General features: G+C 34.8%; 2 protein-coding genes across 4 annotated transcripts in view; both read right to left on the bottom strand.

Annotated features, from left to right (window-relative positions):
* Positions 1-4268: 4268 nt before the first annotated feature.
* On the bottom strand, positions 4269-8488 carry LOC124410257 (peptidoglycan recognition protein-like). Its single transcript, XM_046888483.1, is given in 5 exon segments — positions 4269-4579; positions 4770-4888; positions 5495-5528; positions 5531-5707; positions 8405-8488. Coding segments are annotated over 5 exon segments (570 nt in total). The 5' UTR covers positions 8460-8488; the 3' UTR covers positions 4269-4394.
* An 11893-nt stretch (positions 8489-20381) lies between these two features.
* The window catches only part of LOC124410256 (serine/threonine-protein kinase NLK), a 125305-nt gene continuing 118237 nt past the window's right edge, over positions 20382-27449 (bottom strand). Inside the window, exons 5-11 of one of the 3 annotated variants that reach the window (XR_006929586.1) lie at positions 26206-26291; positions 25384-25593; positions 25072-25260; positions 24774-24975; positions 24272-24365; positions 23562-23954; positions 20382-20874 (exon numbers count right to left, since the gene is read on the bottom strand). Coding sequence is in view for 1 of the 3 variants with exons in the window: in XM_046888482.1 (XP_046744438.1) it covers positions 20820-20874; positions 24272-24365; positions 24774-24975; positions 25072-25260; positions 25384-25593; positions 26206-26291 (836 nt within the window). In the remaining 2 variants the exon portion in view is untranslated. The remainder of the gene's footprint in view (positions 20875-23561; positions 23955-24271; positions 24366-24773; positions 24976-25071; positions 25261-25383; positions 25594-26205; positions 26292-27449) is intronic. The other 2 variants (XR_006929587.1, XM_046888482.1) reach the window with 2 other exon arrangements.

Here is a 27449-nt window from a genome sequence, read left to right as displayed (position 1 = left end):
TGGATTTTTGGCAAAAATTTCGACGATTTTGAGGAGTGCTGCAATTAATTCGGTAGGGCACTATTTTGACGTAATTTTGCGAGAAGAATCGATGAAGCGCAGTCCCAATACGCTGCGAGCAATAGCTGGAAAGTTACAGCCGAAAAACTGAAAATTTTCATCGTCATTTCTCTGCTATTCGTCCGACGCTCTTTTTCACGTGTTTTTCGAATTCCTGGGGGTCGAATTACTCTAGAAATGAACATACAAATCGATTCAAGACGAGGAATTTTCGGCTCTAAAAATGCCCAAAAAAGTAAGGCTAACCCCTTTGGATTTTTTGCAAAAATTTCGACGATTTTGAGGAGTGCTGCAATTGATTCTGTAGGGCAATATTTCGACGTAATTTTGCGAGAGAAATCGACTGAGCACAGTTCCAATACGCTGCGAGCAATAGCTGAAAAGTTACAGCCGAAAAACTGAAAATTTTCATCGTCATTTCTCTGCTATTCGTCCGATGCTGTTTTTTACGTGTCTTTCGAATTCCTGGGGGTCGAATTACTCTAGAAATGGTCATACAAATCGATTCCAAGACGTGAAATTTTCGGCACTGAAAATGATCAAAAAAGTAAGGCTTACCCCTTTGGATTTTTGGCAAAAATTTCGACGATTTTGAGGAGTGCTGCAATCAATTCGGTAGGACACCATTTCGACGTAATTTTGCGAGAAAAATCGATTAAGCGCAGTCCCAGTACGCTGCGAGCAATAGCTGGAAAGTTACAGCCGAAAAACTGAAAATTTTCATCGTCATTTCTCTGCTATTCGTCCGACGCTCTTTTTCACGTGTTTTTTGAATTTCCGGGGGTCGAATTACTCCAGAAATGGTAATACGAATCGATTCCAAGACGAGAAATTTTCGGCTCTAAAAATGACCAAAAAAGTAAGGCTAACCCCTTTGGATTTTTGGCAAAAATTTCGACGATTTTGAGGAGTGCTGCAATTGATTCTGTAGGGCACTATTTCGACGTAATTTTGCGAGAGAAATCGACTGAGCACAGTCCCAATACGCTGCGAGCAATAGCTGAAAAGTTACAGCCGAAAAACTGAAAATTTTCTTCGTCATTTCTCTGCTATTCGTCCGATGCTGTTTTTTACGTGTTTTTCGAATTCCTGGGGGTCGAATTACTCTAGAAATGGTCATACAAATCGATTCCAAGACGAGAAATTTTCGGCACTGAAAATGATCAAAAAAGTAAGGCTTACCCCTTTGGATTTTTGGCAAAAATTTCGACGATTTTGAGGAGTGCTGCAATCAATTCGGTAGGACACTATTTCGACGTAATTTTGCGAGAAAAATCGATTAAGCGCAGTCCCAATACGCTGCGAGCAATAGCTGGAAAGTTACAGCCGAAAAACTGAAAATTTTCATCGTCATTTCTCTGCTATTCGTCCGACGCTCTTTTTCACGTGTTTTTTGAATTCCTGGGGGTCGAATTACTCTAGAAATGGTCTTACAAATCGATTCCAAGACGAGAAATTTTCGGCTCTAAAAATGACCAAAAAAGTAAGGCCAACCCCTTTGGATTTTTGGCAAAAATTTCGACGATTTTGAGGAGTGCTGCAATTTATTCTGTAGGGCACTATTTTGACGTAATTTTGCGAGAGAAATCGACTGAGCACAGTCCCAATACGCTGCGAGCAATAGCTGAAAAGTTACAGCCGAAAAACTGAAAATTTTCATCGTCATTTCTCTGCTATTCGTCCGACGCTGTTTTTTACGTGTTTTTTGAATTCCTGGGGGTCGAATTACTTCAGAAATGGTCATACAAATCGATTCCAAGACGAGAAATTTTCGGCTCTGAAAATGATCAAAAAAGTAAGGCTTACCCCTTTGGATTTTTGGCAAAAATTTCGACGATATTGAGGAGTGCTGCAATTCATTTTGTAGGACACTATTTTGACGTAATTTTGCAAGAGAAATCGATTAAGCGCAGTCCCAATACGCTGCGAGCAATAGCTGGAAAGTTACAGCCGAAAAACTGAAAATTTTCATCGTCATTTCTCTGCTATTCGTCCGACGCTGTTTTTTACGTGTTTTTTGAATTCCTGGGGGTCGAATTACTTCAGAAATGGTCATACAAATCGATTCCAAGACGAGAAATTTTCGGCTCTGAAAATGATCAAAAAAGTAAGGCTTACCCCTTTGGATTTTTGGCAAAAATTTCGACGATTTTGAGGAGTGCTGCAATTAATTCTGTAGGCTACTATTTCGACGTAATTTTGCAAGAGAAATCGATTAAGCGCAGTCCCAATACGCTGCGAGCAATAGCTGGAAAGTTACAGCCGAAAAACTGAAAATTTTCATCGTCATTTCTCTGCTATTCGTCCGACGCTCTTTTTCACGTGTTTTTCGAATTCCTGGGGGTCGAATTACTCTAGAAATGAACATACAAATCGATTCAAGACGAGGAATTTTCGGCTCTAAAAATGCCCAAAAAAGTAAGGCTAACCCCTTTGGATTTTTGGCGAAAATTTCGACGAATTTGAGAAGTGCTGCAATTATTTCACTAGGACACTATTTCGCCGTAATTTTGCCAGAGAAATCGATTAAGCGCAGTCCCAATACGCTGCGAGCAATAGCTGGAAAATTACAGCCGAAAAACTGGAAATTTTTATCGTCATTTCTCTGCTATTCGTCCGACGCTTTTTTTCACGTGTTTTTTGAGTACCTGGGGGTCAAATTACTCTAGGAATGGTTATACAAATCGATTCCAAGACGAGAAATTTTCCGCTCTAAAAATGACCAAACAAGTAAGGCTAACCCCTTTGGATTTTTGGCGAAAATTTCGACGATTTTAAGGAGTGCTGCAATCAATTCTGTAGGGCACTATTTCGACGTAATTTTGCGAGAGAAATCGATTAAGCGCAGTCCCAATACGCTGCGAGCGATAGCTGAAAAGTTACTTTCGAGTTTTTGGCGGTCCAATTACTCTAGAAATGGTCATACAAATCGATTCCAAAACGTGAAATTTCGGGCTCCAAAAATGACCAAAAAAGGAAGGCCTTGGATTTTCGGCGAAAATTTTTACGACTTTGAAAAGTGCTGCAATTAATTCTTTGAGTCACTCTTCCGACGTGATTTTCCGAGAGGAATCGATTAAGCGCAGTCCCAATACGCTGCGAGCAACGGATCAAAATTCATATCCAAAAAACGAAAAATGCATTATCTTCATTTTTTCACCGCTGGTCTTCACGTCGTCATTCCTCGCTGTTGTCCCTCCGCTCTCTTTGCTGCGTTTTCTGAGTTTTCTTGTCCTTCAATTAATCAAGAAACGGTCATACGAATCGATTCCGAAACGAAAAATTTTCGCCTTAGCAAATCACAAAAAATGAAGGCTCACCCCTTCAGATAATTGTCCAAAATCTCGCCGACTCTGAAGAGTGCCGCAATTTGTTCGTTCGGGCACTCCTTCAACGTAATCTTGCGCGAGAAATTAATCGCGCGCCGTTCGACCACGCTGCGAGCAACGGATCAAGAGTTACACTCGAAAAATGTAAGATTTCCGTCCCCATTGAGATTTACATTACTAGGTCAACAGAAATACGCGGAGTTTGATTCACCGAGAATTTTTCAAGTATCCGCGGTACCTTTAAACGAAAACGGCCTTCCAAGGAATTTTTTTCTCTCATTGAAAATCAACATTGAGATGTCTCCTTCATAATTCTTAGCAACATTCGAGTAATTGTGAAAAACGAAGACATCGTACAATAATTACTCTTCAGCTGAATTCATGCCGATCTACTTGGATTTTTTGACTCGTGAAGAAGCGCTTCGATCAATATATGCAGATATGTTACGTAATAGTGATTCAGCGTGAGTAATCGATTGCTTGTAGTACGAAGCCGTTCAGATCAACTAACTCAAAGTTGCAGCCGAAAGATGCACAAATTTCGTAGCTTTTCTCTGCTGTTGGATACAGCACCGATGCCCTCGGTGAATTTCTTAGGGTCTGCTTAGTGAGATAATGCTGCTACGAATCGATAATGGAAAAACGAATCTCCGGCTCCAAAAATCGCAACAATACCTAAGGCCGGCATACGGGAAAAGGCTTCTACAAATCAATTCTGAGACACAAAGTTCTTCGGCTGTAGAATTCGCGAATTGAATTTAGGCGGATATCAAAAACGTTAGACTTGATTGCTCGGACGTTTTTCCATTGCATACAAATTCCAGAAATGTTTACGTTCAATTACATTCTCAGAATACGATGCTTACTGAAATTTAAATATCTTATCCTATTCCAAGTCTTGGGCCAATTTGTCATTAGTTATATCATACTTGACTGAATTTTTATTTCACAATGTATTAAATTTGCGCTGTTACATGTTTTGACATCGTATCTTATTCTAGTTATTCATGGAGTAGCTACCCATTCAGGCCATGCTTGAATTTTGTTGTACAGTGCAGAGCCTGGGCTTGTTGTAGGTCTTATTTGCCGTGCACCAAGTACGCGAACATTCGGCCGAAGTATTCCTTGAGCTTTTCCGCAAATTATTAACTGGTGCGCTGTATCCAACATAATTTGGTTTGCGTTGTTATCTGAAAAAAATGGTTAATATTTATCTTGTCGAGGTCGAGAAGTTATTCAAAGGTCAATTTACAGTTTATACGACGTACGTATCTTCGCGCTTCTTGACACGGCATGGAATTCATATTTATTACCGACATACTACATACTATGAAAATGAAATCTTTGTTCTTCTGGCCTTCTGCATTACTCAAATCTCACCTTGGTAAGAACCTATAAAACCGATCCCGATGGCTTTTTTGTTCCAACCAAGTGTGTGCCGCCCTACGCGGGTCCAGCCTGCACCTTCGTACACATTACCATCACCTTCAATCACGAATCTAGAAGCAAACAAAATATTGGAGGTGTAAAATCACGTAATACAAATTCATCTAATGCAATTATTTCCGCCCGGTTTCTACTTCTCTGCAAAACAAGAATAAAAAATGTTGTCGACTATAAGAGATTGTAGAAATGGACCATGCTGCTTATCAGCAAAAACACAAACTTATGTCAGATACAAGTTAATCACGCAAGATGAAGGCTCATATCGATAACCTTTTTGACATATAGCAAATATTGCCGTGTTATGATTCGATTTACGAAACGTCTAAAAACTGAAAATTCATATCAGTTGAAAAACATTTTTACAGTCGTCGGAAAACGCTCTGTAAAAATAAACGTACCAGAAGTTTTCCCTGAAATTCCAAACCAATGAAAAAATCTCAGGTTAGTATTACGAAATGAAAAAAAATAAGCCTATATCTACACCCTAACTTGCCATCGTAGTCCGCATCAGCTGCCACGACAAATTTTTTTCAGAAATGACAGTATAAACCTGAAATGTAACTTCGGTTACCTATCTGTTGGCGCTGAGCGGTGAGTTTAAAAAAAACTCACTGTACATGAAAAGAGTTGAAAATAATCATAGTATACATATATCTTACGAGTAAGCAATGTCATCCCAATTATGAGAGTCATGTGATACGATTGGATATCGGTAACGATGTCAGCACATTTACTCATCCGGTTGCAAGTCGGACCTACTGTGTGTTGAATCACCACGTATGGTATTGGTACAATTAGGTAATCAACGTGTGCTGCTTGTCGTGCTCCCCATTGCGATCTCGTTATTATATCTGGACACTGGGGAGTCTGAGCTGTAAGCAAGATTCATAACGAGTTACAATCCTGAATATTCATTTGATTCATGTTGTTGGAGGTTTTCATCGGCATTGTAGTTGCTGGTATCAATACCATTTGGACTTCTCACAAGTTATTTCAGTTTTTCTGTTACTCACAAATTTTATCTGTAAGGAACTTCAGGAATTTATCTACAGCAATGATGAATCATTGGAACTTCTTCTTACATTTCTTAGGATACGTTCAGTGAACGGGAGAATAACATGGAATTACCTCTGGATACAATATAGACAAAACAAAATGTGTTGATTTTGTAACGGTCGATTTTACCTGAGTCAGTTAAATCCCCGATTCAAACAATCAAAACAAAACAAACGAAAAAATCAATTGTTCAAGAATTTTTCTTGAGGAAACCTTTTAATTTATTATTTAACTGTATGTAACCCCTTAAGGGAACCGTAACAGTTGATCCGCTGAAAAACTCGAGTGAGCTGAGTTGATTCGGGAACAAACTACACTCCAGAATATTTCTAATTTAATAAGTTGAAACTCGAATTCAGAATTTAGTCAAACGATAAATTGTGTTTCATAAAAAGAGAGTAAAAGAAGATGAAAAAGAAGAATACAAAAAGATGCTCTGATACGAAATGGTTGAATATATAGTATAAAACAAATTTAATTGGTTTGATTTTTCGAAGAATATAAATCACGTAATTGGAAATTTAATGAATTGAACATATGTGAAATCGGTGTATAAAAGCAACGCCCACAACGTCTACCTCAAGGAAAAAATTTAATCAATCTTTAGCTATTGTGTAAACTTTAGTTTATTTTTATTTGCAAATCTGTCTTTCGCTCTTTGACTTTATAGATTAATTGTGACCTTTTTATCACTAATTAGTGTAAATGAAAGCACCCACATATTTTAAACATCGTACTCTGATTGAAGTCGAATCTTACAACAAATCGTGCAGATTTTTATAGGAAGGGTGCAAGGAAGAGTGTTAAAGAAGTGTCGATTTAGACCCCCAAGCATAGAGTGAAAATTTCACAAATCATTGTTTGAGCCCGCATATGATAGAAAGTAATAATTGTCATCAGTGTATACCCGTGAATAGCTATTGATGTGGCATGAAATTACTGATGAGTACTGAAATTATCGGAGCCAAAAAACGGTTTACGGGCATGCCACATACAATATTTTTTCCGGTATGGGCATTGAAAAGCAAAACGAAGAGTGAGGTTATGTCGCGATCTGTTCGACAAAGCTACTTTATAAGGCAGTTTGGGATGCGCACATCGAACTGCGCATCAAAACTGCGGAATAAAGACTTTATTCCGCAACTTTGTTAGCTGCCGTATAAAGCGTCACTTTACGGAACGAAAACTGCCACAAAAAGTGGACTTTTCAATGCCCATGCCGTAAAAACTAACTTACTGACCAATATTTTCTACGGGAATTTCTAACAAGAACTGAATATAGTTATAAATGTAATAAGTTTGGAAGATCAACCTTATATAATAACGTTTCAGTAAAAATGGCGATATGAGTTTGCGACAAATTCAGCCATTTGAAAAAAAAGAATGGCACAAGGTTCTGGTTTTTTTGGAACGCATCGCACTTTATTCTAAAACACATGGACAATTACGAACGTGAGAAAACGTACTTTTAAATACTGAAGTTTCATTTTTAATCTGATATATTCCACAAAAAAAACTCCCAAGGACATTTTTTTTTATAATATCTCCGGATACGTCATGAAATCAACTCGGAAGTGACTCCGCAATTTTTTTCCAAATTCACGGCTCCTTTGATGTCTTGCAAGTTGTTTTACATATTAGGCATCATTTAAGACGTCAATCAATGATTTCCGAAGGTTTACTCACTTTGCGCTTTAGAGAAAAAAAAATTAGAATTTTTTTTAACGCCCTCCTTTTCTAACATATCTGCATCTACTATATTATCAGCATTCACTAGCATCAGCTGATAACCTATTACACACGATGAATCGAAAAATCTTTACGCGATCAAACAAATAGCTTAGAAATTCTATATTCGCCAAAACAAATTAAGGTACCAGTGTCGGTAAATCAATTGTCAAAATGCACTGCAACAATTGAAATAATCTATTGCCAGCCCGTACGACGATTCATGATCTGAACGATCCGGCTTTTACGCTGACTGGTTTCTTTTAAGATTGTTTCAAATCTAGTCGTTCAATATGTTACGCAAAGTATTCCTCGTTTGTAATTTTCCGACTAATTTGTTTCTTACTTCAAGATTGTTTCATATCTTACCTTCAATTATTAACAGACATTTTCCAAAGAGTAAATAATTGATTAAAAAGAAATAAAAGTCTTTGATGCATGTCAAGTAATAACTTGTTTCAGTGTAACTCAACCTTCTCCAACGAAATTTAACTATTTAATGCTTTTTACGGAAACTAGGTAAAATTTTACGTAAGAACGTGGAGGGCAGGTCCGAGAAATCTTATGTGTCCTTGCATGGGGGTGAGGGGGGGTCCAAAATGGGCAAAACCATCGTTACGTAATTAATAAACGGCCCCTTGTCCGAATATTAGCCTCGCTTCGGCAGTAAAAAATATTTCGCAAAAATGTTAAACTCCAGAAGTGAAAAATACGAAATGGAATAAGGCGTTAATGTGCCTCAATTTCGATGTTTTAATTGCTTGATGGAATACAAATTTTCTTTCTTGCATTGACGACGTAAAAAATGCTCAGAAATATAAAACTCTTCTTGATAGCCATGATTCTTTTTGGGCGTTCGCTATTCACTGATCACTTTTTTAGTCTGATCGGCGTCGTACGAATGACGGTTCTGTGGAGTATGGAGCTCCTATGTGCGTTGAGAAATGAAAGATTTCGGTTGGGAGTTATCAATTGTTCACTGTGAATTTTTTTTTAATTTTCCAGAAACCAAGATGAGCGTCACTGGTGAGTAATATAAGAATTATTGTTGCAATGTGCGGGAATTACAGATTGTTTAATAACTGTATGTCCGTATACATAAAGATCGGTAAATCTGTCCACGATGTTAGTTTGCATCGTGAGAACAAACTGGTCAGCATGTGATCCAGTCACCAAAACGACAACTTGAAATACACGCCGTTTTGAAAATTCCTGACTGTGCCTCATTACCGATTAAGTGGTTCCAATCATCGAATTCATTTCTCAGGAAATCCATCCATTTCATAGTTCAGTAAAAGCTTACCAAAAATAAAATGTTATTGCTCTGTTTGTGGACAAGAACGGGTCTATTTTTATAATCAATCACGACCAGATTTTTTGCAATCGTCCGTGAAATGAGGTTTTTAATGAACAAGAATATATGACTCATGGTAGAAAAAAAAGTAGACAACTTACTTTACGTAATATTAATTTTCAAAAAAAGATGCGCAGGAAGTATCAAATAAACTGGTAGGCAGAACGATTGAATTATTCGATCTTCCATTGGCTAATATAATGTTAAAAAAGCGATTCCTGATATCGCGTAATTTTCGAAGGTAGACAGTCTTCCGGCACAGATTTAAACTATAAATCATTAATTACGACTCGACTAATTTTCCAGCTAAGAGCCAGAAACAGCTACGTGGTGGTCAGCATTCTTAAGGTCGTTTTTTCAAATTTTTCCACCTACGTATTAGGGCAATAAAAACAGCGATGCGAATTTATCAAAACATGTATAACGATTTATTGAAGAGCTATCGAAGCACATATTAAATTCAATGAAATGCAGGTACCTGCCTAGCTACGCACTAGTGTTGTATTATTAATTAATTATTATTTTATAATTTAATATACGTAAGTACGATTCGTCTAATCAAGATATGATATAATTGCGCTTAAAGGTGTAACGAGCATCACCTTCGGTGGCACGTGACAATTATTCCTAACACAAAAAGTTTTCGTCTAGTTGCATTTTTATAATCTCTCGAACCTGCCTCAGTTTTAATGGTTTTCATCACGTTGAGGATAGTAACGTCATTGTAACGATTTATGTTGAAGAAAAACGGTTGATTCACGATTTTGAAATTTTTTGAAATGCAGTAAGCGGTAATGAAACAAAACACACTCATATTTTGCAAACTTAATTCTCTCAAAATGAGTGTAAAAATGGGAAAATGTTACTTTACGATAACGTTACTAACTTCAATCTCGTCAATTTTCAATCTATAAATGTACCGTCGTTGAACAAGTTTTTGTGATATTCAAACTTATTTTTGTCAGCGCTAATCGTATCGTTAGCATGAATTTACATAACCAATCCTGCCACCGAAGTACCAGCCATTTTTTGCTCCCAAACAATTAGCATGTTTTACAATAAATTTCGAGTGGTTTTTTTTTACGTGAAATATTTTTGAGTGCCAGTCTTTTATGTTGTGGTATATACGATGCGTCCGCCTGTAAAACTGTTTTCTATTTTCATTTTGGTTATTTTATATAACCAACGTTTACTTTATTTTAATTTATATTTTTCATTCACTTCTACCGCAGGTTCACGAGCATTTGTGATTTCAATAACAATTAATAAGCTTGAAAGAATATCAGACAAGCATCCGCAGGTCATTACATATTGAAAATTATTTGAAACTATCCTCCTTTATGGTCCAGATAATTTTTTCAGGGACAAATTCTGTATGGAATATATTTAAATTGAGCTACAACGTGTGTATTTCAATACTAATACCGTGTAGTTAGTGTAGTGTTGGACTCTGTGAGGACTGAGGACTGGGTGAGGAAGAAAAAAAACCATTTTCTTAATATTAATTGCATTGTACAGTTACGAACTGCACAGTCTAGTGATATTCTACCTAAAACATATTTCTTTCGCTAGTTACTGTACCTGACTTGTATTAACAATGCACGTGTGTTATATAAAGTAGAAATTGAAGGACACGATATGATTTATTGCAAATTATTGGTTTGGTAGAATATTTGATTGTCAATGGTACTGATCAAAAAAATTTTCACTAATGATTTTATAATCGATGCAGAACTTGAATGATTCAGAGCCACTTCATTCACCAACGGATGGTTCGCATTATATCTATTATACTGATTATAGAATCGTACACGGAGAAAGGGTGATACAAAATCTATATCCAATCGAACCGACATACAAATAGATGGAGAATAAACTGTGGCAAAAGTTTGAGGATATTATAAGTAAGTAGCATAGGCTTCGATACAATCGTATGGTTAAACGAGTTGCGTTTTTTTTTTTTTTTTTTTTTTTTTTATGTTCTTTTTCCTTTTATCATATTTTACAATACACTATTTACATCGAGTATACACGCGTCGTCCTCTGCGGTACACGAAGAATAATGTAAGAAAGTAAAATAAGGATAAAAGCAATCCATCTTCTCATTTCCTACTGCCAACTCCGGACAGCCAAATATTGGCAAGAAATCAAATTCCATTTGGTATGTTACATGAAATTGCTGTAATAACAGATCAATAGCAGCTGACGTCGCGCATTTTCTCCTAATAATTACTTTGGCCGTGAATTAGAATAAATTGACTGTATAACTTGGTATCGTCGAAATTTCGTCGAGTTGAAAAAACTGCAAAATTACGGCGATATGTCGTTAAAGTCGAACATCTACCGTGTGTTCACATGAAACTATAATCTACATACTGACTTAAAAATTTATTTTTTACTATTATTAATAATGTTACTAGGTAATATCGTAATCGTTATCCTTAATATTTACAAAGTTTTCCTGTGTAGTTACACTTATAGTTGTACTTTAAAATTATACCGGCATTTAATAATGTACAAGTTTTCACGAGGGATTGACAACGGAGTGACACGGAAGCCACTCGCATTGGCCTTATTTACGAAATATTTATGTGCATTGTTTTGCATTGCGAATCTCTTGATCTTCTAACCGGAGATTTCTAACGGAATAATGATGTTAGATTACATAGTTTCATATTAGCTCTCATCGTAGCGATAGCAACGATTAAAAATGCATAAGTTAGAGCAAAAAGCCGTGACATTTGCCAAAACGTGAACCCAAACATTGTGAAAAAAAATCAGCCCAACAATACCAAAATGCCAGAAATATTGATTACAAATTTGACGATTTTTATGAATATGTAGATATAATAGAATTCAAATTTAAAGAAAACTTTACAGACAAAAAGTATTTATTTTCTGTGCACCACCTTTGACCCCAATCCAATATCAAGGCTCGTGTATAATAAAATCGAAAGTAGGTAGATCCGTTATATATTTACAAATATGTTTAACCAACACCGAGAAACATCGACAAAAATTACTATGCTTATAGTAGGTATACGCAAAGCGTGAAACGTGTAAATACTTCTGTTGACTGCGAGAAAATCAAAGTGACGATTATTATTATAATCTGAGATCTTTTTCATTTTCTTCTTCTTTGGAACCCAATTCCAAAAATTTATGTTATAACATCAGTTTTCTCTACAGCCGATAGAAGTACGGAATCAAATAGTCAATTAATACACATTACAACTTATCAATGTTACACAGGTATATAGGTGGCTTCGATTTTTTTACCTCGAGAGAATGAACTATAGATATAGATAAATACAAAGATATTTAAAGGAACACATAGCTTCAACCTACTAATAAGAGTAACTCTTAGAGCTCTTAAAAGTTGAAACTGATTACTTGAATTTAAAGTAAACGTTATTCGTTATAATATATCTACGTTTCGAATATTGAAGAGACGAAAAGCATCGCATGAACACTCGCTCGCTAAAGTTTCATCCTATAATTATGATTTTTAAAGTACAATTACAAAATTTACAACGCATGTGAAGATGTCCTTCTGCATACGTAATCAGTATTCGGTTACTTAGATATATCAACTACAAATTCTACATCCGAAATTGTACAACTACTTTCAAGGTACGCGAATTAATTGTATGTGTTATGGGTTGTTAAGTATATAATATTTACAGTAAGGATGCGCCATTTTAAGACAGTAACAGGTAATAGGCTTGTTCACCCTGCATGCGCAAATTCTGTGGATTTCTGTACAACGTTTAAAAATTTTTGTCAAATCATTTTCCAATAATATAGAAATCTCGAATCGAAACAGTACAGTAGAGAACTAAAAAAATTCAAAACCTTACTCTCGCACTGATCTAAAATTATCCCTGCAGTCTGATTCTTTAATTTCATTTCAATTTCTCTGTATTTTAATATCCCATACCATGAAAATAAATACCATTGACATTTACAGAATATTTTCAAATCTCGGCTTACCCCAGTCTTCCGAATATTCTATGTACCAGTGTAAGTGTGTGTAAATCTCGACTTTGTGAAATTCTATAACTTTACGTTATTGTGACTATGTCTTCGGACTGGCGGCAATTTGTATAAAATCATTACGACGGTGGCAGTGTTAATTAAAAACCTGGGTCGAAGTGTCACCGCAGTTTTGAAATATTTTATTCCGTTTTTGAAAAAGATGACTGTATCGTTCATCGAGGGATCAGATAAACCGATTAGAATTGCTGATCGCTGAATACTGTGGAGTGTTTTGATTTTTGATGTAAATTAATCTTGCTAGAATTAAAATTCACTCCGAAAGTGAGAAAAATCCACAGACAGGCATGTGTGTTTTTCAATAATGCATCTCCGTAATAATTAATCTTATCCCTACAATACAGTTTCAACGTAACTATATACTAATCATCAATTTACGATATAATTACAGTTAATAATTATTAATGTATATTTATAAACATATGATGATATATTAAGGCCTCTTAGTTACTAACACGACAGGTCATCACTTTTTACCTTGACCGCTAAATTCCTACGGATATTTAAGCAACAACAATACGATACTCTTGCGTGCGTTTCTAGTTTATTTATTTTATTATTATACGAGTATACGACCGACTCAATATTGCGGCTGCAGCATATTCTGTTATTATTGGTTTATACCAAGAAATATTTTACACTTATCGAGTCGTAGAGATTATCACGAGACTCGGTAGAGTCTCGAGCTCCATTTTACCACCTAGGAATAGTCAGTGATGATTTTAAAACAATCTCATTCTATACCTAAAGTACTTACTCTTAATCATTATTCATCATTATTATATTTATTACTATGTACACGTCAGAAGTCTGCGGCGTCTAGCTACAACAACGTTGCTTTAATTATAATTATATACTTTAATTTTGATTACATAGTTGAAGATGTCTCAATGCGATGTATCAAATTATATCACAAGAAAATTAAACTGCAAAGAAAAACAATCCTTAAGTTAAATATCTGTGATAATGGTTAGAAAAATGCAAAATAGAAAATAAAACAAATTATTATTGATTTAATAATTAATTCGAGAACAAAACTGTGTTGCAGTTTTCGGCATGAACAGTATTACTGAACGAATTATGTGTACTGTTTTATTATTATCTCGGATTTGATGATTTATCAGGAAAGGAGTGATTTGTGACAAAAATATTCGTTAGAATACATAAAAAATCCCTTTCACCAGTCAAACATTGATGTTTAATAGTTTTTTTTTACTGCTTTCCTACGTTCGCGATAATTCAAACTAAAATCAACGCCTCACGAATTCTGCAGCAGCATTAAATTCGACAGAACCGCCTATCGGCTTGTAAACAGGCAACACAAAACACTCGAATGTTTACGAACAACAGCGTATTGTGTGTTGCCTAATTAAAATTCCACAGGCGTAAATAAAGAAACTTTTCATTGCTGATCTTGAGAAAGGAATTTTGCTCGTGCATGAAAAATTTCAACTTTTGCAAACAAGTAGAATTATATTAAATTTGTGAGTTGTTATATTTCTGTAGCAACTTTATCGTTAATGGCATCTTGTGTCAGCCACTTTTTATATTTGAAGGCATATTCGCTATTGTAGAGTGTATTTGTATATTTATGTATGAGGCATTCCATCCCATTTCGACCTGCGTCCGACCCTTGACCTCTCGGATTTACGATTTTTTATATAATTATTCTCACATTAAAAAGCACTAATTTTTATTCAGATTTTTCCAACACGGTTTGAATTTTTTACAATTTTTTAGAATGATTGTATTGCTCGACACAATTCACAAAAGCTTGAAAACAGTAAGAAGGAAGAATCTTGACATCTGACGGCCGATTTTTCAGAATATTTTCAGATTTTTAAATCGTGTCGATAAATAAAACCATTTAAAAAAATTGTAGAAAATTCAAACCGTGTCAGAAAAATATGAAAAAAAAAAATTAGTGCCTTTTAATGTGAGAACAATCACATGAAAAATCGCAAGCCAAATCTGAGAGGTCAAGGGTCGGACGCAGGTCAAAATGAGACGAACTACCCCGTATATAATGTATTTACATTATATATGTATGTATTACGTGAGGTACACCTTATGATGTATATGTATTTAGTTATCACCTACAAATGCATAGTTTTGCGGTAAATTCATAACTTACCCAGTTTTCAACACGAAAAAATTAATATTTCTTATATTTTTGTGTGTTTCCTGTTGCTTTTACTTGTACGTTCGTCAATCGCGTGCGACTTTTCAATTCAAATGTAAAGTAATAATCAACCAGTGGTATAGATATATATCGTGTAACGTGTGCGGAAGTGTAAATAAATGCCCAAATGATCAGACACTGCCGAACCTTACACGTATTTACAAACCTTGCGTTCAAGTATTGTATTGCATTGTATTATACATAAAGTTTTGAATTGTGGAATAAACTCTGCTTGCTTTCCACATCTTAATTCTTATACGAGGTTTTTCGTATAAAAATTGAGTTCGCATCAACGGGATCCGATTATGTATTCCGGTTTTCGATAAAACATTATTGGGTAAAACTAAGCTCACAGCGCAGTTGCCCAATTCTTTTTTTAATCTTCTTAAACGGAATAAAGAATGCATACAATCAACATAAATTGTTTAAGGTTCTATAAATTTTTATTAAGGAAGAAAAAAATATGATAAGGTATTCGTGTTGCAAGTATGAAACGATAAAGAGATCTGTATACAAAAGTGAAATTAGAATAAAAGAAGTTTAAATATCGATAGAAAAAAAAAGGTGCATTTATTTATTTTATATTATTGTCTAGAATTGTTAAAATCTTTTTCATTAGTCCTCGGATACTGTATGTATATAATCGAACGTGTCAAACGTGAAAATCTTCCTAAACTTTGACGACAATGGTTTCCCCGTTAACAGATGTCGGTATCCTTAGGCTATGATCTAAGTTTTATTGTTAATAGTAATGAGATCTGTGAAAGATGAGGGATAAAATGAAGAGTGCGACGTGTTCCGCACTGTACATGCAATAACAGGGTAATAAATGAAAGAAATACGTTAAATTCCACCGCGTATAACATAAAAATATATGTATATCTATACACGTACATACATATAGGTATATAGGTATAAGGTATAAGACAAAGATAGCGATGCTCCTAATCGCACTTTCAAATTATCGTATATATGGGGCAGCTCTTGCTGGCTATTAGCAGGGCAGGGTCACGACGCTTACTGGCTGCATTTTTCTTAAATATTTATATACATATATGCGTTTTTCGTCCCATTTCCGTGCTCGTTTTCTCTTATGTTTAAAGTCATGTGAAATAAATCTAAACCTTACTCTTTATAGTCCCTAATTAACCGACTATACTGCGGGTTACAAGATCCATTTCTTTTCTTATTTTTATTTATTTATTTATGTTTTTTCGTTTTTATCCATCAAACCATGCCAAGCCTTGTTTTCTGCTGCTACAGTTCCGACCCTCAAAAGGTGGGGAGGGGGAGGGGACAGAGAGAAATCAATTTAGTAAAACTTATTTATGCTTAAATCACGTTTCTTCAACTAGTATCTGGAATCTGCTTTTTAAATTTTTTATACTCTCTCAGTCACGTTACAACTTTGCCTGTGCATCAAGGCTTAATATAGTTTTCAAACTAATATGTATACATATATGTGTGTGTGTGCGTGTGTATACATATACACACGCATATAGATACATACATACATACATATATATACATACAAATACCTACCAATTGTTATTATGATTATTATTGTATTATTATCATTATTATTATTACTATTGTTATTATTATTATTATCATACATTGTGGCATTTGACCCTCGTAACTTAACGTTTTACGAGCGCAAGAACAGTAGTTTAAAAGTGATGTTATTTTTTCTCTTTAATCTCTCCTTGCTTCGTTCTTCTTTCTCAATAATTTATACTCGTTTATTCGATATAGATGAAATACAACACGGTTGTAAGTGTTTTAACTATCCATTATTGGACCAATAATACAAACTAGTCAAATAACATAGCATGACATGCTAACAACTACGTACAGTCCGAAAGAACTTTAATCTAGGGTTTAAAAAGACACCCAAAGATGATGAACTAACTACGTACAAAATTTACAACGAATACACAGACGTATTTCACGTCATATTTTATAATTCATCGAGCGATCTCGTTTTAGGAATAGATTGTAAATTTTTTTTTTTTTTTTTTTTTTTCGTTTTTTATTCGTTATTTTCGACACTATTTCTGCGACAACATCTCGCATGATACCAGAACTCGTTTTTTTCGTTACGTTATTTTCTGTCCGAGAAAAAAATAACTATAACCACTGATCAGAGTGTTGTTGCACGATTATTCAAGTAGAGTGTACGACACAGGGTCGAATTTCAATTATTAACAATAATTTGAAATGTAAGATTACCTGTGATATTATGTATATTTAATGTCAATACTTTCACAATGTTTGTAACCTTTTTTTTTTTTTTTTTTTTTTTTATATATATATCAGTTTTCCGTAATAAGCATTTACTCAAGCTTCCAATGTTTAGCAATAAATTTATGAGCGCTACTTGATTTTCGATTAGAATAAATTGAAACTAAAGCGTCAAGAGAAACAAAAAATTTGTTCATACATCAAGTTTTATCTATGCGATCATTATCATCGTTTTCGTCCTTTTATAGGCGTGTATGAACTTGGCTAATAAATCTATTTACACTTGCAAGTTTCCAAAGTTTTTCCTTCTTCACTTTGTTGCTTTTCACTCGCCTCTCATGCGAAGATGACAAAGCGTCAATGCGTCGTCATCTACTTACGTAATTTATCAAGTATTTCCACACTTTTTTTTCTCATGTTATCTTTCACGTTCGCAATGTTTCGAGTTCTTTTCATATATATGTATATACATAAGATTAAAAATAAAACTGATCGTTTGAATTATATTATAGGTGCTTACATATAGGTAGGAGATACACACATAAATTATTTGAGACTTGCCAATTATGTAATAATGCATTTAAAATACACCTATGATATACTCATTAAGATACATTGCGAGAAATTTTTCATTCGGATTAAAAAAGAAAAAAATTTATTACTATTTATTCATTGATCATTACTCTTTCTTACTTCGATCCGATCAAACTAACCAATGATCTTTCTCTTAGTCCTGAAGTTTTCTATATACATATATGATATACAGGTAGGTACGCAGCCGCTTGGCAGTAAATTATATGGATGCAGGATGGACTAAAACGAATCTCTTCAATTTCTCTGATTTCTCTCTGAATATATACCCCGAATATCTCCACCGTCAAAATGAATTTACTCACCCTGATCAGATAATCTAATACTAAACAACACACTTGTTCCCACATAGTTCTAACGTCACTTTACACAGTTTTAAAGGTCACATAATTAAAAGATTAACTTTAAGAAAATACTGGTACATACGTCCTATCAAGTATCTAATAATATACTATCAAACTGACACAGTACGAAACGTTTTTAGACATTGTATTGTTAGCGTTAACGTTTCGTGATAAATACGTTTTACGAATTTCAAGCTAGAAGCGACAGGCGTGTACATCGATAACATTCTAGTCGATTTTGTATTTAATGAAACTTTTCTAAACTTTGCAAAACTCAATCTTGCAAAAGTGAATTTCAATTGTCGATACAGGCTCTATCATTATCGGCTTTCGAAATCGTGTGCACGTAATGCGTTGTTTAATCTGAGTTTTAAATATACCTTATGCAAAAATGATTTATTTACAAATGATTCTGTGATATAGTTTACGAAATGGTCGAATAAAGGAAAATTTACGTTAATTACAATATACTATTCAATAAAACTATATACCTAATCCATTTTATATAATAGAGTGTATGAACCTATATGTAAATATTCAAACCAGTTTGGGCATCGTCTTGCGGATTCACCAATAATTTGGTTAGATATCCACTGTTTTCAAATAAATGACAATCCCTCACGCCAAGATACGTTGTGTATTTTTTTTTTTTTTTCTTTCTCCTCTCAATCTCTCTTTGCGGATAAGTTATTTCTCTGCATAGCAAAACTAATATAAGGAGGTACTTATTATTTTATTGTAGGTAATCTGTTTTTATTTTTGTGTAAAAAAGAGAACACATGTTTTTATTTTTATTTTTTTTTCCTTTTTTTATCTGTTTTTTTATCTGTTTTTTTTTTTTTTTTTTTTTTTACAAAACGAAATACGCGTGACGTTTGTCATATAGATCAACGTATCATCTACTACTGCGTCCCTACTGTTCCTCTTCTTAACCTAAATCACACTCAGAATCGGATATACATGTGTATATGCATAATAACATTGTAAGAAATTTGCAAAAACAGAAAGAGAATATTCATGATTGTATTTTGGCAAAAGGAAAACGGTCTATCAGTGCTGTTTTACTGAGAAAAGTTTTATATTTCTGTCTGACTTAAACGGTAAATATTTCAGTTAACAATGCTGCTACGGTAAATTCAAAGGCGTTTTATTCTTTATCTTCAAGTGTCTGAACAATTTGCCACAATGATATTTATCACATAATAAGTATAACGTGTTGTGTATGTACAATGAATATGTATAATGGTGCAATTGTTTTTTTTTTTTTTTTTTTTTTTGTTTATTTCTCTTCTTTTTTTTTCCGTTATCTCTGTATTCTTGACACGAACTTTCGATCATGTCGAGAAATGATTATTATTCGGCAGTGGCATGCGAATATTGGAATATTTTTTCCTCCTTTGTTTGTTTCAGGAACTGCAGTTGCAGAACTTATCTTTCAACGTTACTCACTAAATAATGTAATATACGTGCGAAGGTACCATACATCTTCGCTATAAACCATACTCGTTTATACTTCATTATATATCGCCATTGATTTATCAGAGGAATTGATATTCTAACGACAACAATATCGGCGTGGTTAATTGAATAAACGATTACAGCAGACGCGTATCATATAATATTACATATTCAGCGGAGTGGTTTCGCTTCTTGTCACATGATACAACGTTCAGTCGTTTATATATATATATATATATCTGTATATATATGTATATTACATATAGGATAATGTCGACTATGATTAAAGTAATGAAACTAAATTGCGTCATTTTAATGCAAACGAAATTATATAAGGTCATACTTTTGAGACTGTATTGACTGTATTACGCTCTTTACAGGCTTGTCCCAAAAACTGTTTTCTAATAAATTTACTAAATACGCACTCATCTTCACAAAGTTTTCATCTTTTGCGTACACACCTATTATAGTACACGTTATCATTATAACTGTCATTTCTATTACTATTATTCTTATTATTAGTGTTGTTATTATTATTATTAGTGTTATTATTATTATTATTATTATTATTATTATTATTATTATTATTATGATCAGTTAAATGCCAGCTGTCTTTGTACGAATCAAGCTAAAAACTGGCCTATTTCAGTGTTCCGCTTCTTTCTGGTACTATTATTTGCTATTTTGTATTCTTACTATTTGTCTAATATTTAGCTACGTTCGTCTATTAACTAGACTCGAAATTGAGGCTACTTGCTCAGCAGTCTATTGTCTCTCTTAGCGCTCTGAGGGCCCAACTGCTTTGATAGGTCTCCGTTTTTTCTGGGGCTGGATTCAGTTTGTTTCCTTCTTCGCAATTTCCTCTCTCATCTCTTCCTTCCTTTCGCTGGATGCGACAAGTGCAATTCTGTTGACCGTTCGTCGTCATGCCCTTTGTAGAAAATCGGATATATTTGGACCCAGGGAAAACATTATTCCCATTGATGTGGAGAGGGTGGCAGTTCCGAAGGATGGGCCACCGTTGAGCTGTAAGTTATACATTGACGTTAAAACCTTGGACGGAATTCACTTTCATTTTTATATTCACACGCCCAGTGGTACATGTATATCACTGGCTATTCTAAGAACAGTAAGAACTTTTTAAATAGTTGACATTTTCTGAAAGCCTTATAACGATGCTAAGGTAGACGAATTTAAAAAGAAAAAATTGACGCATTGTTGCATCATAATGATATCGATATGAATTCCAAGCTTTTTTCATAATTAACCGAGAGAATATTTTGAAATTATTCGGCAAGGCAAAAATTCAATGAGAAAGAAATTATTCAAAGAAATTTCTTGTTCTTTCTTTCTGTTATTTCATGATACGTTTATGATAACGAAATTATTTAACACAGGCACTATCGATAGTAAGAATTAGAATGCATGCATTATTCCAGATGCAAAATTGATACAGAATAAAAATGACAATGATGTGATGAATTTTTGATCGATTTCTTAAAATTCGATAAGCCACTGGTGAGCATTTCTAGAAAATGTGAACTTTTATTAAAATATTAACTTATTAATTATCATAATTAAAATACAACATATCAACGTAAACTTAACATTATAATCATCTGATATCCATGCAGCTGTCAGCATGTGTGACAGCCAGGTAATCTAATTTAATGTGAGCTACTATCAGCGTTATAGAACATACTTTGCTTTGCCAAGAAATATAGTCTAATAGAAATAAAAACAAAGATGTGTAGCCCACTTTCCAAAAAATAAGTGCAAATCTGCTGTTTCTATTTCACATTAATAAAGATTTCACATCTTTTGAACTGTATTTTCACAGTCAAAGGTCGCGATTTGATATCACCGAATTAAGATATTCCAATTAGAATTGATCACTGATTACAGCAGACTAGTTTACTTTTAATCGTGTATTTCTTTGACTATTCATTTGCAGGCAATTAAACCAAATTCTAATAAGAATGCATATAATGTGCGCGCTAAATTTGTGAAAAATTTGTCTTAGTTGTTGCACAGCTTTGAATTGAATGGAATTCGAGTTGACAACTTGTTTGACAAATTTTTTATTGAAATCTATGAAGTAGCGTTTGAATGTTTAATCCAATGATTTGAATGTTGATCCAAGTTTTGTAAATTGGAAAAATTTGACCACCGACTACAATAACACAAATTTTTAAGTTTGAAGATCAGAAAAAGAATGAAGAAAAAGAATGTTCTTTATTACTATGAACCGAGTAAGTAAAGTAAAAATTTGACGATTTCATTTAGAATACGCATCCACAATTCATCGTTTACCATATGGTGAAGTACAACAACTGGTAGCCGAATTTAGAATATGAATAACTAACAAAACAGGCAATATCGCTTGGCAGAGCAAATCAAAATATCATAATTACAAACGTGATCTAACTACAGGATTGGAATTGGATGCAGGGTTACGGGTGACAAGGGTTAGATTAGCCTATCGTGGATTTATATTAGGATTTTTTTGCATGGATTCCACAGGGCATCTAATATGGGTATGGGATTTGGCCAGTGAAAATTAGCGAAATACTTTGCTGCGACAAGATTAACTGAAGGCTGCATGGTTGATCAGGCCTTCTTTACGTAATTATCATATTTTTATATATTTTTATTTTTATTTTTTGTTAAGCCTTTTCTTTTTTCCTTACATGTATACAGGACTGCTGCTCAGTAACTCGATGAATCTTACTTTCACTTTCTACTACTCACTTGAGTGTTGGAAATTTTCACTAATTGTTCCTAATCAGTCACTTTGAACGTTTTTCAAGAAATATGTGATAGAAATTTAAAGGGCGAGAGCAATGGCTGGTATTTGATTAAATAATGGCTAGTTATTCACAAATGTCAAATGATTTTACCATTTCGAAAATACAGTCACAAAATATTTACATCACTGTCAGATGAATTTTTAAAATAATATTTCCAATATAGTTTATAGACGATTTTATCGTTTTTAGAGAAAATATAAAATTGAATTTTTCAATACTACATTCGCGAAACGATTGTAAAGCATTTATTCGTGAGTCTTCCCCAGTTGAGAAGTATGTCATGAATTAATTCATTGTTTGCAATATTGATTAGTTTAAACTCATTGAAAAATACTTTTCTACCACGTCAATCAAAAATCGTTTTCACACGCCTAAATTAATTCAAAGAAAATGTTCAAATCCACGATTGTAAATACTTTATATTCCGATGCCTTAACAACGTGGACATCAACGCGAAATAAAATGAAATTGTCGAATTCCTCTCTATCGTACACTGAATTACTTAGTGTAATCAAGCAATCAAATACCATTCAAAAAGTATAATTCCTGAACCAGGAATCTAAAGTACTGTGATAAGTATCTTACTGCGTCTTACTACGTTACGTCAAAAAAAAAAAAGATATGCCGCAAATATCAAAACAGTTTGTGTATTTTTACAGTCAATTGAATCGAGCTATCCAATTATTATGCAGTAATGATGTACTTGAATGACTTTTGGTAAATGAATAAACAAAAATGGCAATTGTAACGTAATTTGAATATTAGATATGAATTGAAGAATAAACGAGTTACTTTGTAACAAAGTCGCTGTATAGATGTTTTCAATCTTTAAACGATCTCTGTAATTAAAAGACAAATCTATACATGATAAAACGTATTGTAGATAAAAGTTAAGGTAAGTACCTCTGCGAGCGAGGTCGTGCCGACTTATAGATGATTCTCGGTCATTCTTTCTTTCGTTCAGGAGAAGACGTAACGATTGGTAGTAGCTGATAGTAGTAGTAGTTGATAGTGGTAGCTGACAGTGGTAGATAGTTGATTCGGTAGTGGTAATGTGTACGTATACGCGGCGCACGGTGCTGGGTTGGCAGATGGCTTGCTCTAACTTGACGGCAGTAAGCAAGACGATCAAGATCAGTATCAGACGAATCACAATGATCATTGTATGGATATTTTTAAGGGAAGTTTGGTTCAGTACGATTTGGAGATTTTAATTATTCAGGATTTCGGTCATCTTTGATCATTTTACGATTCTCAGGATAATACGGGACAAGGTATTGGTATTTCGTTTTCTTTCTTTCTCAGTTTTTACATTTGTTTTGTTTTTTTTTTTTTTTTTTTCCTTTCCTTGGATGTAGAAGAAGGATACGACGGTTATATATCTTTCGATATATTTTGGTAAACTGGGAATGGCAGGAATGATTTGGCTAAAGGATCGTTTCTTTTATCACACAAAAAATTTTCTGTTCTCTTTGGATGGATAGTGAATGATTACGGTTGATTGGTTGGTTGGCTGGTTGGTTTTTATGTGTTTGTTTGTTTTTTTTTTGTATTTTTTTGTGGTTGGTTGTGGGTGCCTGAAGACGACTATTACTGAGCCACCCACGGCTTACCTTGCGAAACTCTTGAACGCCGCTGACTGTGGGTTTATACACAGTGGTACGCGCGTTGTGTTCAGCTGTTCCGCAATAAATTTGTGCATTTCCTCTGTAAAATAAAAAGAAAAAGTATGAATAACCAATGTGTAAGATACAGTTACGTCAAATATATTAATAACATAATCAAAGTTCTGAATAATATCGTTACAAGTTTAACAAAAAAAAAAAAAAAAAAAAAGTTTCATCCGCACCTCAGAGGATGATATTTTTAAAAGATAACAAGAGAAAACGATTATTCCAATGAAGCAAGTTTATGACAGAAGTTCAATAAACTTGGCAAGCAGCAGTTGTGACTCAAGATCTTTGAAACAACGCCTCTCGCGTAGTTCAATGAAAATAAAGTTGTTTTTTTTAGCTTCAGCACGTTAACCATATGCGAGTGAAAGACATTTTTTTTTTCTAATACCATGGTCTAAGTACGAAGGATGCATTTATTGTCCAATTGTTGGAGACGTACCTTTCACCTGCTGCACACTGGTCAATTTTCTTTCCCACAAATCGTCAAATGTGTGTGATGTAGCAGGCTCAAAATCGCCAGTATATTGCCGCATTCCTGCGCTAGCGGTATAACAGCAAGTGCACATGCAGGAATGATAACGCAGTCTTCCTTCGTCGAGATAAGGATGAGCCAGAGCGTCGACGACGGTGATTCTTTTATCCTGGAAAAAAAAGAGAGTGACATCAAGGCGTTAGAAAGAGATGATGAATATTCAAAGATCATTGTCGACAAGCAGTATCTCGTCTCGTCGACTTACCGGATCAAACACCAGCATCTGACACAAGAGATGAACAGCTTCGTGTGTAGCCTGACTACTAAGAGTGTAGAGAGCGGTTAGAGAAGGCGGTTTTGGCGCTCGTCTCAGCATGTGAGATCTGGCTCCTTCGCAGGCATACTTCATGTCTTCCAACGAAGGAGTACCAAGCAGCTCTGTGATCAGTTCAAGCTGAAAACAGAAGAAAGGATGTGCGACATGTCAAACGTTGCAGCGGATCACTAAATTTTAATCAAAAGTCAGTCTGCTTTGATTCGCTCTAATTTCTATCCGTGGAATGGTAATATCGCTCACCTGTTGTACCGGACTTTGCGCCTGGAACAGAATTCGCCTACCAAGAAGCTCACCGAAGATACAACCAACGCTCCACACGTCAACTGCAGCTGAATAGTGCCGCGCACCCATAAGAATTTCTGGTGCTCTGTAGTACTGCGTAACCACCTCCTGAGTCATGTGTTTGTTCTGGTCAGGTTCCTCGACTCTGGCGAGGCCGAAATCACAGATCTGCAATTGGATTGAAATGTAGCTTCAACAAAATGTCTAACCAATTAGTGATGGCGAGGTATTAGTCACATTTCTCAATCGCACGTGTGCACCAAATTACTGCTTCTCCAAGGTTTTACCATTTTACTCCAGATGCTTAAGAACCAAGCATAAAAGAAATTTCCTTCCGTTTTATCGGGTTATTAAGAAGCACGAAAAAGTTTTACCAATAATTTTCATTCGCAGCTTGTTAACTTCATAATCCATTTTTCCCCGGTATGGTAATTAATATCAATTGAAAGTTCATTGAAACGCTTCAAGTCGATGAACAGTCAAGTCCAAAGCACATAAAAGAAAACTGGAGAATATACTTTTACAATATAACAATGATTTCTTAGTACATTTGCAGACGGCAACAAATCCAACCGAGTATCGTAAAATGTGATGTTGAAAAAAGTGAAATTTATAAACGTGTAATACATATACGTCGAGAATCTCCGAGTTTGCTGACATTCGAAGACATAAAAAATGAGGTCTAAAATTGAAGACGAGGAGTTTTAATGCGTAGACGAATGAAAATAAAACGAAGAACAAAGAGAAGAAAAAAAAAAAAAAAAAAAAAAACAATCTTACCTTCAAAACGCAATTGCTGTTTACCAACAGATTTCCTGGCTTAATATCACGATGCAGAATTCTCGACGAGTGCAGATACTTTAATCCTGAAACAAACAAAGGGAACGCCGTCTCGTTAATCTCTGCGGTATAACAAAAGGGGGCTGAAAAAAATGAAGGACTGAGGAGTCCTTTCTCGCCGTAGAAAGGATGCAAACAACCAAACACCGGCTTGTCCACATATTATGTACCTTTTGCAGTGAACATTACAAGTGCCACAAGAAATAGCGCTGGGCCTTGGAAACTTATAAACCGTACAATTAGCAGTCACTGCACTACGGTTCATTGGCCCTCGGAGCGTTTCAATTAGTAACAATTAAGACCTGAGGTGAAACTTATCATCTGTGCAAAAAATAGCCGCTTGCTTACTCCGGCACTCCTACTGAATGGAATATGTATTTGTTTTTAACAAAATAAGCAATCAAACGTGGGTTTCAATGGTCATGAATTAACAAATAAGGTTTGCACCATTCTCCAAAAAGTTTCTTAAATCATCTCTCCGCAGGGTATAATAGTAGGTAAGAATATACACAAATCGATGTGTATTACTTCATAAAGAGCGTACAACTTCAGCATTTTGAATCCAGGCAGCTGATTCAGCAGCAAGGTAGTAGTAGTTTGAAATTTCCCGGGCTTTCCAGGTCGCTGGACACCCTGATGCTGCCTGCAGGTGTTGCTAGAAAGCAGCAGCGTTACATAAGGCCAGAAATTCCATGTTACGTTGCAGACTGCTCAGCACGTTGTAATGGACTGTGTACATTTTTAAGCCTCAATTGCGAAGGCGGTTTTACGCCCAGACGCCTCGGACGGTGTCTGCACAATGGATTCCAAGATTGCGTAATCTTAATCGTAGTTGAGAAACGGCGAAGCTAGTCAGCTTAGATCATATCTGCAGATCTCAGGCCTGAGAAATACATCCGTTATTCTCCCCGCCTGAGAATCCATCCATAACCTAACAAAGTTTGATAACGAGCCGGCAATTTCAGGATACAACATGTATTCATATGATAGTGTGAAAACAGGCGTAAAATCCTGCGCTATGAGACGAATTTCAAGAGAAACGTCCAAGTGCCGAAAAATTTTTGTAATTAATATACCAGACCTGTTAACTTTGCGAGTAGTTATTCGTTGGAGTTGCGTTCTACCGGAGTTTTAGTGATCCTCATGGTATAATAAGAGGAGGTAGAAGTGAATCGGTATACAAC

Source organism: Diprion similis, chromosome 9, assembly GCF_021155765.1.
Source record: "Diprion similis isolate iyDipSimi1 chromosome 9, iyDipSimi1.1, whole genome shotgun sequence".
NCBI classification, from domain to species: domain Eukaryota; kingdom Metazoa; phylum Arthropoda; class Insecta; order Hymenoptera; family Diprionidae; genus Diprion; species Diprion similis.
This window is presented reverse-complemented; position numbering and strand designations above follow the sequence as displayed.